At 40.9% G+C, this 14,725-nt stretch overlaps 1 protein-coding gene across 1 annotated transcript; it reads left to right on the top strand.

Annotated features, from left to right (window-relative positions):
• The first annotated feature begins 5,163 nt into the window (after positions 1-5,163).
• Positions 5,164-13,859, top strand: pargl (poly (ADP-ribose) glycohydrolase, like). The gene is made up of 16 exons (XM_070924912.1): positions 5,164-5,178; positions 5,808-6,148; positions 7,401-7,526; positions 8,703-8,792; positions 9,112-9,183; positions 9,270-9,356; positions 9,443-9,603; positions 9,689-9,768; positions 9,847-9,919; positions 10,337-10,412; positions 10,519-10,666; positions 11,374-11,452; positions 11,528-11,636; positions 12,366-12,462; positions 12,549-12,677; positions 12,761-13,859. The coding sequence occupies exons 2-16, from the start codon at positions 5,810-5,812 to the stop codon at positions 12,877-12,879; spliced, it is 1,785 nt and encodes a 594-aa protein (XP_070781013.1). The 5' UTR covers positions 5,164-5,178; positions 5,808-5,809; the 3' UTR covers positions 12,880-13,859.
• Positions 13,860-14,725: the final 866 nt, after the last annotated feature.

A 14,725-nucleotide genomic window follows, 5' to 3' on the forward strand; every position in this document is an offset into this window, starting at 1 on the left:
ATATATACGTGTCATAATATTACCTCCTCAGCAGTGCTCACACACTCACACACACACACTCACACATTAAGAGAGAGGTAGTGTCTGTGTGTCACTTGAAGCCAGTGTTTCAGCTGCAGGGCCAGCAGCGAGTGTTTTGGAGTCATTAGAGGTGTCTGCAGTATCTTGCCAGAGGGCAGTGCAGCGTGGAGAATAAAAAGTCCAACCTGCCTGTGTTTTTCAGACCTCTGTTGCCCTGGAAACAGGTGCCGAGATTTCCCATTTCTTCATTTTTTCTCTACACTATCCATATCACCCCCCCCCCACCACCACCACCACCACCTCTACACTCCACACGCTGCTGCTGCTGCTGCTGCTGCTGCTGCTGCTGCTGCCTTGCTGCTTCCTCCCCCACGACCTGCCGCATAGTACAATCACACATACACACACACACACACACACACACACACATACACACTTTTGCACACAATTTCCAATCTACTGCAGTCATTTCACAATGTCACAGGACAGAGTAACTGACTCCTCCACGACATAACTACACACAAAACCTGAGAGTGTACACACACCACTGACCCAGCTTTGACTCTGAGGCTGAACAACCATCAGTGCTGCAACAATCTGACCTCCAGGAGAAGAAAATAAAAGAGGGAGGGGTGGAGGGGGGGGGGTAAGGAGACAAAGAGGGAACAACTGAAATCAAAGACTAGTGAGAATAAAAACAAAGCTGGCTGCACTCTCAGATTTTAAGAATGTGGTTCATCTCACTCCTGTATTTTTTGTGTAGGCGAGTCAGTATTATTTATATAGCCCAATATCACAAATCACAAATGTGCCTCAGGTGGCTTTACAATCTTTGCAGCATACAACACCCTCCATCCGTAGACACTCGATTCAGATAAGGAAACACTCCACAAAAAAAGAAAAAAAAAAACATTTAACGGGGAAAAAAATGGAAGAAAGCTCAGGAAGAGCAACAGAGGAGGGATCCCTCTCCCAGGACGGACTGACAGGAAATAGATGTTGTGTTTAGATCAAAATAAGATTACAGTGTCGGACGATCAGGATGACAATATTATAAATAGATTGTGAGCATATATGAATATGGAAGGGGACAGAAAAGGTGGCATCCCTGCTTTCCCTTCTCTAAAACTGTTCATCCCGGTGATTATGCTCGTGGGGGTGTTATGCAGATGGCTCACCATATTGCACACACCTATTTCATAACTGTCGGTGTTACTTTTGAATATTCAAGCATAATAGTGCTGAAGAGAGGAGGCATATGTGCTGCCACCGCGTCAAACACGAGCAGAAACATCGGTCACAGTTACACTCGGGGGGGGGAGACACATTTACACGGCGTCTGTCTCCTCACTTTCAGGCCTTTTTAAGTCATCCCTGTGTTTCTGCAGTGTTATGTGTGCATACCATTGTAGTGACTTCTCTTTGGCAGGAGGCAGAACATTCCAGGGAAATGGCTGACCCAGAATAACACTCGCAGACGCAGGATGACTGAGTGAGTGAGGTCCTCCACCCTTTCGCTCCCCAAGCATATTTAAACCGCTGTTTCCTGTCAGACACATAACGTTTCATGCGGGTGAAACACGGCCACACATACTGTATAGTGTGTGCAGCTGGGGGGTAGCAGCACACATGACTATCATCACAAGAACACATGACATGCCCCCCCCAGCTATTCCATAACTCCACTGTCTTCTCAAACCATACCAAATCCTCATTTTCACCCTGCTGTCCTCAATGACGTCCCCCTGCATCAGTACATCTACTGAAGTATTCCTCTCATTATCGATTAATCTGCTGTTCATTTTCTCAATTAATCGATTCATCTTTTAGTCTATAAAATGTACAATTTCCTGAAGCCAAAGCTGATGTCTTCAAATAGCTTGTTTGGTCCGATCAACAGTCCAAAACCTAAAGATTATTGATTTGCCATCTAGCTGAAACTACAGTAGAGAACGTTGGGTATTTTTGCTTGAAAAATTACTGCAATTATTAATCGATTATCAATAAATTTTTTGTCGATCGACTACAGTACTAAATGAATCTATAGATCAACTCAAGTACTGTATAAATGTGAGTATTCTCATCTCAAGCTACGTTATACTTCATACTCCACTACAGTACTTTTTACTGCTCTGACAGGTACTAGTTACTGTACAGATGAAAACTCATTTATTCATTTATAAAATATGATGCTTTGGGAAAGATTAGAGTACCCAACAATGTGTTGCAGTAATATAAAACACCAACCAAATACAACAGTAAAATGCTACTTACATGTGAATGCATCAGTAATAATATTACTGTCACTTTTGGTACTTTATGCGCAAATAGTACTTTACGAAAGTAACATTTTGAATGTAGGACTTTTACTCGTCATGGTGTTGCGACCTTTACCTCCACCACTGCTCTGGCTCTCTCTTTATCCAGCTTGGCCATCTGCATGACCCTCCATCGGGTCGATCTGATGGTGCAGTGGAGTATTTTTACTCCTGCTTCACTGGTTGAGAGGAGTTTTTTCGCAATTAGCGTGAACTCCAATCATCCTTCTGTCCTTCGACCTCTGATTTTCATCTTTTTTCACAAGCAACTCCTACGACCATCTGGTGCCACGGACTCAGCTTTCACTTCTATTCTGATCTCTGCAGAAACGACACAGCCGAGTAAATGAAATGTTCGAGGCTCCTCATCTGAAACTTCATGTAGGAGCGTTGATCCAAACGTTACTGCAGTTACTGTAAATCCTTAGATAGGCTCCAGCATGCAGTGGTAGAAATTAACTGAATACATTTACTCGAGTACTGCACTTTACTCAACTATTTCCATTTTGCGCTTACTTTATACTACTCCGCTACATTTCAGAGGGAAGTATTGTACTTTTTACAGCATAGTATTTAACAGATTTTACATTAAAAACATATAATGAGCTGATGAAGTACAACACATTGTTTAAAAGCAGTGGTTTCCAACCTTTTTGGCTTGTGATCTACAAAAAAGTAATGTCCAGCTTATGATGGACGAGACCCAAATAGGTCAAATTATCGAATTAATAATATTCCCCCCAAAAAGCAAAGATTAGAGAAAAGTCAAAAACAAAAGAATACAAATGTTGTGTATCAGAACTTTCTCAACCCTTACATTTATCCACTGGACTAAACTAGTTAGCTAACTGTGTCTAAAGTAGTTAAAACTAGCAAATTGTATATATACTATACACTATATCAGCAGGTACTCTGAGTTAAGGTATCAGATCGTTTAAGTAAAAGTAGCAATACTACATTATAAAAATACTCTTTTACATGTAAAAGTCTTATAAAAGTATTATCAGCTAAATGTACTCAAAGTACAAAAGTAAAGGCACTCATGCAAGCAGATTCTACCCCGTCAGTGTCACATTATGATGATCAACACAGCACTTGATGAGTAAGCAGCATGTAAATGTTGGTTAAGATGGAGGAAATGGGAACTATTTTGTTTACTGGTGAGAAGTTTGATCTGTATCAGTATATAATCCTAACCCATTTTTAAGATGATTATATGTGTAGTATGTAAAAGATTAATCTGAAAAGTTATTATTACTATTATTATCTTGTATAACTTTCATATTGAAATGATAAGACAATAATAACATTATTTTTGGTGGTTTTGTGGAAACCCTGTTGCTCACAAGTCATATCTGGCTCACTGCTGCCACCTTGTGTTCAAAAACCGAAATAATACTAAGGTATTACTCAAGAATCAAAAGTACTCCATGCAGAATATTGTATTGTATTATTTTAATGTTTTATCCGGTAGAGGTGGAGCCATTTACTACACTGTATACTGTTAGGTAAACTAATCTATAACAATGTACTGCATTTTTGTATTTTATACCCTACCAATCAAATTTAGTGGAGTAGAAGTATAAACTAGCATAAAATACTCTGAACACCTGAAATTCAGTACTTAAGTAAATGTACTTGTACTTGGTTTGGCTTTGTGATGTAATCCTAATCTGGCAGTTATCTGTGATTAGACTGTTTTTATAGGTTTTGAATGAAATGAAGAGTATCATTAGTACATCAGTAGTAGTAGTAGTACTTCTACAATAATGACTTTATAATGAGGTTTCTACAGTTCCCTACAGGACTCATGTTGAATAGTCAGGAGGTAAAGTTTCTTCTTCTTCTTCTTCTGCGCCTTTAATGGAAGTCTAAACTGTAGTTTCACCGCTGCAGAAGCTGCGCACTTGTGTTTACTTTCGTTTTCGCTCAAAGTGAAAGTAAACTTTAGTCCGGCTGTCCGTCAGTCTCGACTGCGTTTTCATCGATGAACGGTGCGATTAGTGACACGGAGGTTGGATCTGAACACACTCGGCGTCTCTGTGGTGAAAGGTGAGAGTCCTGGACACACGTGGTGCCAGTGATTTAGTCTATCTCGTGCGTAAAGACAGGTTTCAGAGGACAGTGTTTGTGGTGGAGATCAGGCCAAACCCTGAGTACTACTGACCGGGATGTAGGGGAAGTACTTCTACTACTCTACTGCGTTTACATACCGGGAGAAGTACTCACATACTTTACTTACGTGAAAAAAATACGTATGTATGTCTGTCTGCGCTCACCAGTGGTGGAAGAAGTACTCAGAAGTAAAATTAGCAATACCACAGAGTAGAAATACTGCATTCAACATTTTACTCAAGTACAAGTATTAGCATCAGAATATGCTTCACTTTAATGTTGCAGTTGCTGAAGGTGGAGCTAAATTACTTTAAAACGCTGGGTCACTTGTGAAGTTCTGAGATCAGTTATATATATATAAAAATAAAAAAAATACTCAAGTAAAGTACCTCAAAACTTAAGTTGAGTACAGTACTAGAGTAAATGTACTGTATTTTGCCCGGTTAGACGTTTTCTGCAGGCCGGAGTGGATGATTGATGTCTCACTCTTCTGTTTTTCTGATTTCTTGCAGAACAAGTGAACTCATTCTTGGAGCTGCTGTCGAGTTCAGTGACATCTCGTGAATCCCTGCGTCGCTCCAGCCTGAGCGCCTCCAGCCAGCCACGATAACACACAAAAACACCAGGAGTGAGTGTGTTCATCTTCAGTTGTTTTAAGAAAATAACTAAAGTAAAAACTACTTTGTAAGAAGGTTGCAGCAGGGACCCCTCAGATCTATATCAGGTTAGGAACCACTATTATAGAACATTAATCAGAACTACCAGTTATGATGAATTGGCTGTTTTGCATATCACCTACTGTATTTGTAGCCATGCAACACTTTGGTCCAGACTGAAATATCTTAACTATTTAATGGATTGCCATGAAATGTTGTACAGACATTCATGGTCCTCAGAGGATGAATCCTACTGACTTCAGTAATCCTCTGACTTTTCCTCCAGCGCCACCATGAGGTAGACATTTTAGTTTTTTAGTGAAATATTTTGACAGCTGATGGATGGATTTACCTTGAGACTTGAAACACACATTCATAGTTGCCACAGGATGAATTTTAATGACTTTGGTGATCCTTGGACGCTCACAGTTTTCACTTATTCTGTGAAATATCCCAACATCTACTGGATGGGTTGGCACAAAGGTTTACACAGACTTTGCATCTTAAAGTTTATCTTGTGCAGTGCTTTACTTTATGGCCAAACAGCTGCAGAACTAGTGACATCCCCATCAGCCTCAGCTGTATTCTGTGTTTTTTGTACTAATTCCGACCCGTTCATCCTGCTTCTCTGAAGAATCATGGAGTCACAATGACACTCTTTCACTTAATGTCCTGTCCTGTCTCTGAAACCCCCCAGAGATGGCCAGCGGGAACAAACGTAACGACAGCTCCCTGATGACGGAGGTGCTTCATCCTGGCCGCTCTGAAAAGGGTCACGAGGAAAAACCCGAGCGTGAAAGAGAGCACGACAGCAAAGACGGCTCAAGTCAGGCCGCATGCTCCACCTCTTCCTCCGGACCCTCCAGTAGGACCTGGGATGTGAGTCCTACACAGGCAGTGGAGGGTGAGCTGGTGAGGATGCCGAGTGAGGACAGCCCTTCATCATGTTGTCGACTGGATGATATGAAGCTGCTGTCGCAGTGCCCCAACGAGCTGGAACACCTGAGCTTCAGCAGGACGCACACCGTCCTCATCGATGTAAGAGTGTTTCTTCTCTCTGTCTCCAGTGGTGGAAAGTAACTCAGTACCTTTACCATTTACTCAAGTATTGAAATGGAGTACATTTGAGGTACCTGTACTCTACATGAGTATTTCCATACTCCACTTCATGTAGTGGAGTAGAAGTAGTTAACTACTTCACCTCCTTCACCTAAGTAAAAGTACCAATGCAACAATGTAAAAATACTCCATCCAAGTATTATTAGCAAGATATACTTAAAGTATCAAAAGTAAAAGTACTCAGTAAAAATGCAGTAAAATGTCTCCTGTGACTGATATCTGATTCTATCTGACATTATTAGATTATTAATACTGATGCATCAATGTTAGAGCAGCATTTACTGTTGTAGCTGCTCGAGGTGGAGCTAGTTTAACTACTTTATATACAGTTAGCTAGTTTAACTACTTTATATACAGTTAGCTAGTTTATCTACTATATATACAGTTAGCTAGTTTAACTACTTTATATACAGTTAGCTAGTTTAACTACTTTACATACAGTTAGCTAGTTTAACTACTTTATATACAGTTAGCTAGTTTAACTACTTCATATACAGTTAGCTAGTTTAACTACTTTACATACAGTTAGCTAGTTTAACTACTTTACATACAGTTAGCTAGTTTAACTACTTCATATACAGTTAGCTAGTTTAACTACTTTACATACAGTTAGCTAGTTTAACTACTTTATACACAGTTAGCTAGTTTAACTACTTTATACACAGTTAGCTAGTTTAACTGCTTTATATACAGTTAGCTAGTTTAGTCCGTGGTTCCCAACCTAGGGGTGAGGCCTCCTTCAGGTTCACCAGTTAAATCTGAGGGGTCATGAGATGATTAATGGTTGAGGAAAGAAGAAAAAACACAGTTGTGATACATCTGTTTTCAGTTTTTGGATGTTTCTCTAATTGCTGCTTTATTTTCTGAAATATTGAATCATTTGTAAATAAGTTATTTAAATGAAACCATGTGAGAAGTTTAGATGGGAAATGTCTATGTGGCCCAACTGCAGACTGCTATTTTGTAAGGGACCAAAGACCAAAAATGTTGGAAACCACTGGTTTAATCTTTAACAATGTGTTATTTATTTATTAAGCCTAAGTACAATGGTATTGGTACTTTTACTTAAATAAAGGATGTGAGTACTTCTTCCACCGCTCTCTGTACCACACACAGCACATATTCTTGCAGTGTAAAAAGCAATTGAATATGACTATTGTTTTTTACTCAGGTGGATTTTTTCAACTGTGGAGAAGGACTTCAGCCCCAGAAAGGGGAAGACATGTGGCTGAGTAACTTTGTGAAAATGCCGTGTTCACCATCGAGTTTCATGATCAAGAAGACTGGAGTGACACGGGTTTGTTTGAGGCAGTTCACCTGATATGTTGATGTAGATCTGTGTCGTTGCAGTCTAATTAATCATAATGAGAAGCCTGGATACCACAGCAGAATACATCAGTGTCTGCTCACAAGCTAAATGATTATATGTGGACATTCACAGATTCTCATCCACCAAGCTCTCACTGTTCACCGTTCACTTTCTTGTTGACTGGACCAAAGGGGAAATTAATGATTTATTTTATTGTTCCTGAACCTCACACAGTATTTGCTTTAAAGCGAGCCCATGTGGCTTTTGCTGAACAGCCGGTACTGCGGCCACAACTGGCAATTACAGGATAATATATACATCCAGGAAAATGTAGTGTAACAATAGACTGATGAAGTCAGCAAAGTCACATCGGCATTTAAAGTGGCAGCATTTTGTGGTGAAATCCATTCATTTCAATGTGTGATGATCAGATTTGCTTGTGAGGGCAAAGTTTTTTTTCTTCAAATATGTTTATTGATTTTCCAGGAAAGAACAGCACACAACACCCCCCCCCCCCTCCCCAAATACACACACACAGCTCAGGCATTACTGTTACGGCCACAAACACAAAATATTTGGCTCCACCCTGAACTATGGGAGTCTGGAGGCCTGGCCAAACATAACTGAAGAATGAAAGTCTGGGCCGACCACACAATGGGCCCCCTGATTTACAGAGTTTCCACCGGTAAAATAAAGAAATGGGAAAACTAAACTAACAAACAACAAGCCGCGAAAACTGGACTACCAGACCTCCATCCTGAACAGAAGGAGCAAAAGGAACTGAACACTGAGGCCGCCAGAAGGCTGCTTCTCCTTCAGCCTTTGCTTAAATAGTGGGGGGAGGGCCAACCACTGATCACCACCAACCAGGAGCCCCTGAGAGGGAGAGAGGAGAGAGCGCGTGACAATTACATGTAAAATAAACAAACTTAACGAAACTTCCATTCTACATGAGCCTTGTAGTAAGAATAATAGAGATCCAGTCCGATATAGGACATCAAAGGCTCCCATGTTGTAGAAAGTAGCATACATGTCAAATCATCTAATGAAACATATTCAAGTATTACAAGTATTTACAGCAGTGTGATATTCACACAGTTTTATTTGGGTAAATAGTTTATGTTGTTAATATGTTGTTATTAAATGAATCTTTTCTGTCGTCAGCAAAACACGTCGGTTTGGAGGTGGGATGTGATCAAAAACCAGCTGAGCGCTCTGGCCAAGAAGAAGACAGTGAGTGTTACTGATGTGGAGGTACGTTGGACATTTAGCATTTTTACACTAATATTGTCTTTTTGGTCGGTTATTTTCACACATTGCACAGTGTTTATATTCCATCCTCTTCGTGTTGAACACTGTGCAGCTCTTTTGATGTATTTTACACACTTTTTATTGTACGTTTGTGTTTTATTATTCTTATGATTCTTGTACTTAATTGTGACCTTTATGCACCAAAGCACCCAATCAAATTCCTTGTATGTGAAAACCTGCTTGGCCATAAACCTGTTTCTGATTCTGATTTGTCTCCGAGGAAGATTAAATGTTCACCTTGACTCTTTCAAACTCTCACTAGGAAGCCATCATCAAATATAACCCGAAGTATAAAGGTCAGTGGTCCTTTGACGCCCTCTCCAGCTTTGTGAAGGTCAGTGTCCTCGTGTTTACTTCAAATCATTGAATCATCACTTTTGTGTCAGAAAATGACAAGAAATGATCGTATTTCCTTTCCAGTGTGTCCCCAAACAAGAAAACTACTTCGGCACACTGTTTCCAAAGATCGCTGCGTTGGCCTTGACGCTGCCTGATGATGTGAAGAAGGTATGAGACTCGCTGGATCCAGTGACTCCACAGTGCTGCTGTTCTACTGATGGTGATGGTGACCAAGTGTGTGTCCATGTTTTCAGGCCATCCCGCTGCTTCAGAGGGGACAAACTGCAGCCATCACTCTGTCACAAATTCAGATATCCTGCCTGCTTGCCAACGCATTTTTCTGCACCTTCCCTCACCGCAACACCTCCGCTTCCAACGCAGAGTACTGCAACTACCCCACCATCAACTTCACCAGGTCAGGAGACATCAGTCCCACAGTGGGACATATCTGATAGGAGTACTGTCTGTAAGTTAACTCTTACTTCTCGTTCTGCATGTAGTCTGTTTGGAAACTGGTCAAAACGGAAGAAAGAGAAGCTGCGGGCCATCATGCATTACTTCAATGTGGTGACAGACGAGCGTAAGTTGATGCTAAACCTCCTCTTCCTCCTGTGTGTGAGACATCGGTGAAGATCTGTGACTGTTGTTGTGTCTGCAGGGATTAAACCGAGAGGACTGGTGACGTTTGAGAGGCGCTCCCTCAGAGAGACGGGCGCATCCAACTGGAAAAAGTAATAATAATAATAATAATAATCTTTATATATAGAAGTGCAACTATATTAACTATTGTTATAAAATCAAATATAACATCTGATAAAATGGATCACATTATATAATAAAATTAATTTAAACAATTCCAGTAATATAAGATAAAATAAATCAAATTGTACTGTACTTAAGTGCTTCCTTTTTATTCTACTTTATTTATTTATTTATTACTACGATTATCTGAGTCTGTTCAGAAAACAGTTTGATATTTCAGGGAACTCATTAGCATTAAAATGACAATGCTAACATGCGGATCTTAAGCTGGTTCTTAGTTTAGCGTGTTAGCATGCTAACATTTGTCAATTAGCAGTAAACACAAAGACCAGCTGAGGCTGATTGGATGTCATCAGTTCTGCAAAGTATTTGTCTTTTTGTGGCAGCTGTAAGAAGAAGATGCCTAAACTGCACGTCACATCACGGGGCAGCATCGAGACTGAAGGTAAAGGCATGCTGCAGGTAAGAACTGCCCCCCCCCCCCCCCCCCCCCCCCCCCACACACACACACACACACAGCTTGTCTGTAGTCCAGAATCCAGTTTAAACTTCCTTCTTGTGCGTGCAGGTGGATTTCGCTTCCAGCTGGCTAGGTGGAGGTGTTCTGGGCTCTGGTCTGGTGCAGGAAGAGATCCTGTTCCTCCTGAATCCAGAGCTGATTGTTTCCCGGCTCTTCACTGAGAAACTCGACGACAACGAGTGTCTGATCATTACAGGTACGGCAGAGTCGATCGATGGATTAGTTATTGTTCATCAACAGACAGACTGTTGGTCGGCTTGAGCTTTGGGGAATTAGACATTTTTCACTATTTTCCAACATTTTAGAGACTAAAAAATACCAACAGGTTTCTGTGTGTGAATGAGTACTCATAACACTATGAATGTTGTCTGGTAAGATTCTGTCAAATCCCATGAAAAGACCAAAACCAGCAGTGAATCTATCTACGAACAAGTATTGTGTGTTTATCACAGCCTGATATATCTGCTTCTTCTTCTTCTTATTATTATTATTATTAAAACTCATCAGTGAGCCTCACTGTTGTTTCCTTCATCACCATGAACACACACACTGTAGTTTATCTTGACTCAGTCACACACACACACACACACACACACACACACACACACCGTCCTGCTGCCACAAACACTCACTAGAGCGCCACATGTGGATTCATCCGCCGCTGGAAATAGTCCCCAACAAATGCACTATTTCCTCCTGTTAGTTTGATAAAAACTCCAGCGAGCAGCTGTTTGAGGGAATGACTGAGCCTTTTTAAACATGAAACTATATAGAAACTATATATAAACAGGACTGAGAGACGGACTGACAGGCTGTCGGTGTTCGTCTTTTCATGGGTTTCATTATTAATATTATTAAAACACAGGACGACAGCAGCCACATGATGTTTTAATTGTGTGCCAGGCTCTCAGCAGTTCAGCTGTTGCTCTGGATTTGGTGACACCTTTGAGTGGGCGGGCCCTCATGAAGACACCCTGGACAGGTATGAGCAGCCTCTTTGTGTACCTTAAACTTGAATGCGTTTGGTTTTCTCACACGCTTGAGTCGATGTTTGTAGAGATAAGTGGAATCGGCTGCAGAGGCAGGTCTTAGCCATCGACGCCGTGAACTTCAAGAACAGACGGGACCAGTACAATATGAGGAAGGTCACACGGGAACTCGACAAGGTGAGGTCTTCCTTTGTGTGTGTTTTTAATTTTTTGACCCAATCAAATATATATATAATATATAGAAAAATGCACCATCACAACAACATTTTCTACATGAAACGAACATGTAATGAAATGAATCGACTGCCAGACCAAATAAAATTGTTAATAATATGTCAATAATATATCGTCTTGATCTTTGGTCTGTCTTTTTTCCCCACAGTACGTGTGAATCACACCAGGGTCTGTTAGTATTTGCTCTCTACAATATAAAACGGTATAAAAATGTTTTGGTTGGATCGATTCTGAAATAAGTTTCATAGCTGTGATTTTGACCTTTATTACTCTTTATTTATTCTTTATTGAACACTGTTCATCGATAGTAAAGTTTCTCTTTGCATGAGTACTTTAAAAGGACAGATAGTCAGTCCTGTCTCACTTCCTGTCTGTGGCTCTCAGCTCGCAGCCCATTGGTTCCTGCTGGAGACGTGAATCACAAATATATAGTTTCTTGTTTAAAAAGGTTCAGTCATTTCCTCCAACAGCTGCTCGCCAGAGTTGATTCTCTTTAATCTTTAATGATTCTACACAAAATAAAACTGTTAGTTGATAAATTCACTGTTGATTTGTTGACGGTAAGAAAAGTATCACCTGTCTGGTCTTTTCATACATACAGCATGTCTGTTGTTGTCATATGAGTTGTTATAGTATGTTTCATTTTTACATGATTTCATTGTGTCCTTGAAGGCATACTGTGGATTTAAGGGTCAAGGATCCAACGAGCCAGACATCGCCACGGGCAAGTGGGGCTGTGGAGCGTTCAATGGAGACCCAAAACTCAAAGGTACTTTTAGACTTTTACTGGCATCCGTCCGTCAGTCCACCGGTTTATCACCGGAGAACTGATGCTGCTCTTGTGTTCATGTCCAGCTGTGATCCAGCTGATGGCAGCAGCGAAGGCAAAGAGAGGACTGGCCTACTTCACCTTCAACGACGAAGCGCTGAAGCGAGGCCTGGAGCAGATGTACCACCTGCTGGTCACAGAGGAGATTACAGTTGGTGAGTTTTCAGGACAGGAAATAGTTCAAATGTTGCTTGTTTCTAGTTTTGGTCTGTTCACTTTTCTAATCGCTCCTTCACAGCGAAACTGTGGAAACTTCTGGAGGACTACTGTGACGCTCAGAACAGATCCAGTGCTTCACATGTGGATCTGTTTGAGTTCATCAGGAACGCCATCAGACGTTCCAAGAGTCAGCTGTGAGGACAGACTCACGTCCACGTCTGCCTTTGAATGTGCACTAAAATCTACTTGGAAATATTTTACAACCGAAATGAAGGCGTAGAAACTTAATCACCTATTTTCTCTTTAGTTTTGTGAAGATTATTGTTGCTTTTTAATTTGATATTTGAGTGTAGCGAGAGCCAGGAAATGAGAGAGGGGTATGACTACTTCTTCTGCAACGAAGATTTGGTTTGTGCTTTGAGAGTTTCACAAAACTTCCTGAGATTGAAAGGAGCTCCTAACAGTCCGAGTTCGGAGAAACTCCATCCTACCTTTTTTGTTTTTTTTCATAAAGCATGTTAGCGCTGAAAGTAGCTCCTCAGTCTGAGAAGTTGGAGGTCCCGTCAGTCAGCTGCTGCAGGTTGTGTCGATGTGTCAGAAACACAACGATAAATAACTTGTAAAGAGCGTCATTTGAGGCGAGTCAGGACTCAGGAGCGAGTTTCAGCACTGAAATGCTTTGTGAATCACTCTTCGGTCTGACTGTAAACTGACTGTAACTCAGCCCTGATACTTAATGATGGATAATGTTGTATTTACATCTTTACTGGAAACAGCACTTTCTTCTGCTGCCTTGGTTTTGTTTCATGTGCAGTTCTGACATCTAACCTGAGAGGCAAACCCCAGGGCAAAAGCTGCTGCTGCTGCTGCTCAGGAGGCTTCCTGCTGTAATAATCAAAGTCAACTGAAGATGAAGGTCAGAGGACGCCCAAACTGTAGTTTCATGTAAATACATATCAGCTGAGATGCTTCCTGTACGAGTTACTCAACAGTGTTGATTTATACTGATTGACAGCCTGCTGCGTTGATTCTGAAGTCATTTTGTCAGACGTGACTGTACAAGTTTTAGAAAATAAAACCTCCAACAGCTCTGTTCCACAGGGACTATCATCTGTGTTTATTGAAAACTATAAAACATACAACAACATATGAAAAATAAATACATCCCTCAAATATGACGAGCTGAGGAATCTCTTGAATGTCTTTTACACGAGTGTCTCTGCCATTGCTGGCACAATTTATTAAAATCAAACAGTGTGATTTCAAGTAATCTGTTACATTTGGCACAAACAGACGTTTACAGTGATGTGGCCGGACGGTGAGAGAAAATAAATACGAGTTACAAAGTCAGCTGAAGAAGAGGAGGTGTGGTGAGTGTAGGTGATGTGGAGTCTCCTCTGTTACCATGGAGATAAAAAACCTTTAAAGTCACTGAACTCAGACAAAAGTGCAGAAATAAACGGAGCCCCTTTGTTTCTTTACAAGAAAACTCTTCAACTGAGAAAGATTTTACACAAAAGGCAGACAATGTTTTTTAAAAAAGTTTTACTTTTGTCACTCAAATACATTTTAAAGGCGCTTAAAAGCTGCCCCGCTATTCTTAATTTCAACCATTCAGCTAATTTCAGATTGTTCACATTTTGCTTCTTTTTTTCCCGTAATGCGTCACAGGGTTGCCAGGTCTCATGAGCCCGTGACACCGTCCGATCCAGTTTAAAGGAACACGTCGACGTTTTGGGAAATGCACTTATTCACTTTCGAGCTCAGGTGAGATCGATAACTCATGTTTGTACGCTGGATAAAAAGCTACAGCTAGCAGCCAGTTAGCTTATCATTAAGACTAAAAACGGGGGGGGGGAAACAGCTAGCCTGGTTTTGTCCAAAGCTGTGAAAAATCCGCCCACCAGCACCTTTAAAGCTCACAAAAGTCACTGCACCCGGCTAAGACATAGTCCGGCACATAACCCCCCTTAAAATCCATAATTATCGTTTTTACACTTCGAGACTCAACACATGAATTCATGAGCTTTGTAGGTGAGCAGAT

The sequence above is a fragment of the Enoplosus armatus genome, chromosome 18 (genome assembly GCF_043641665.1).
Source record: "Enoplosus armatus isolate fEnoArm2 chromosome 18, fEnoArm2.hap1, whole genome shotgun sequence".
NCBI lineage: Eukaryota > Metazoa > Chordata > Actinopteri > Centrarchiformes > Enoplosidae > Enoplosus > Enoplosus armatus.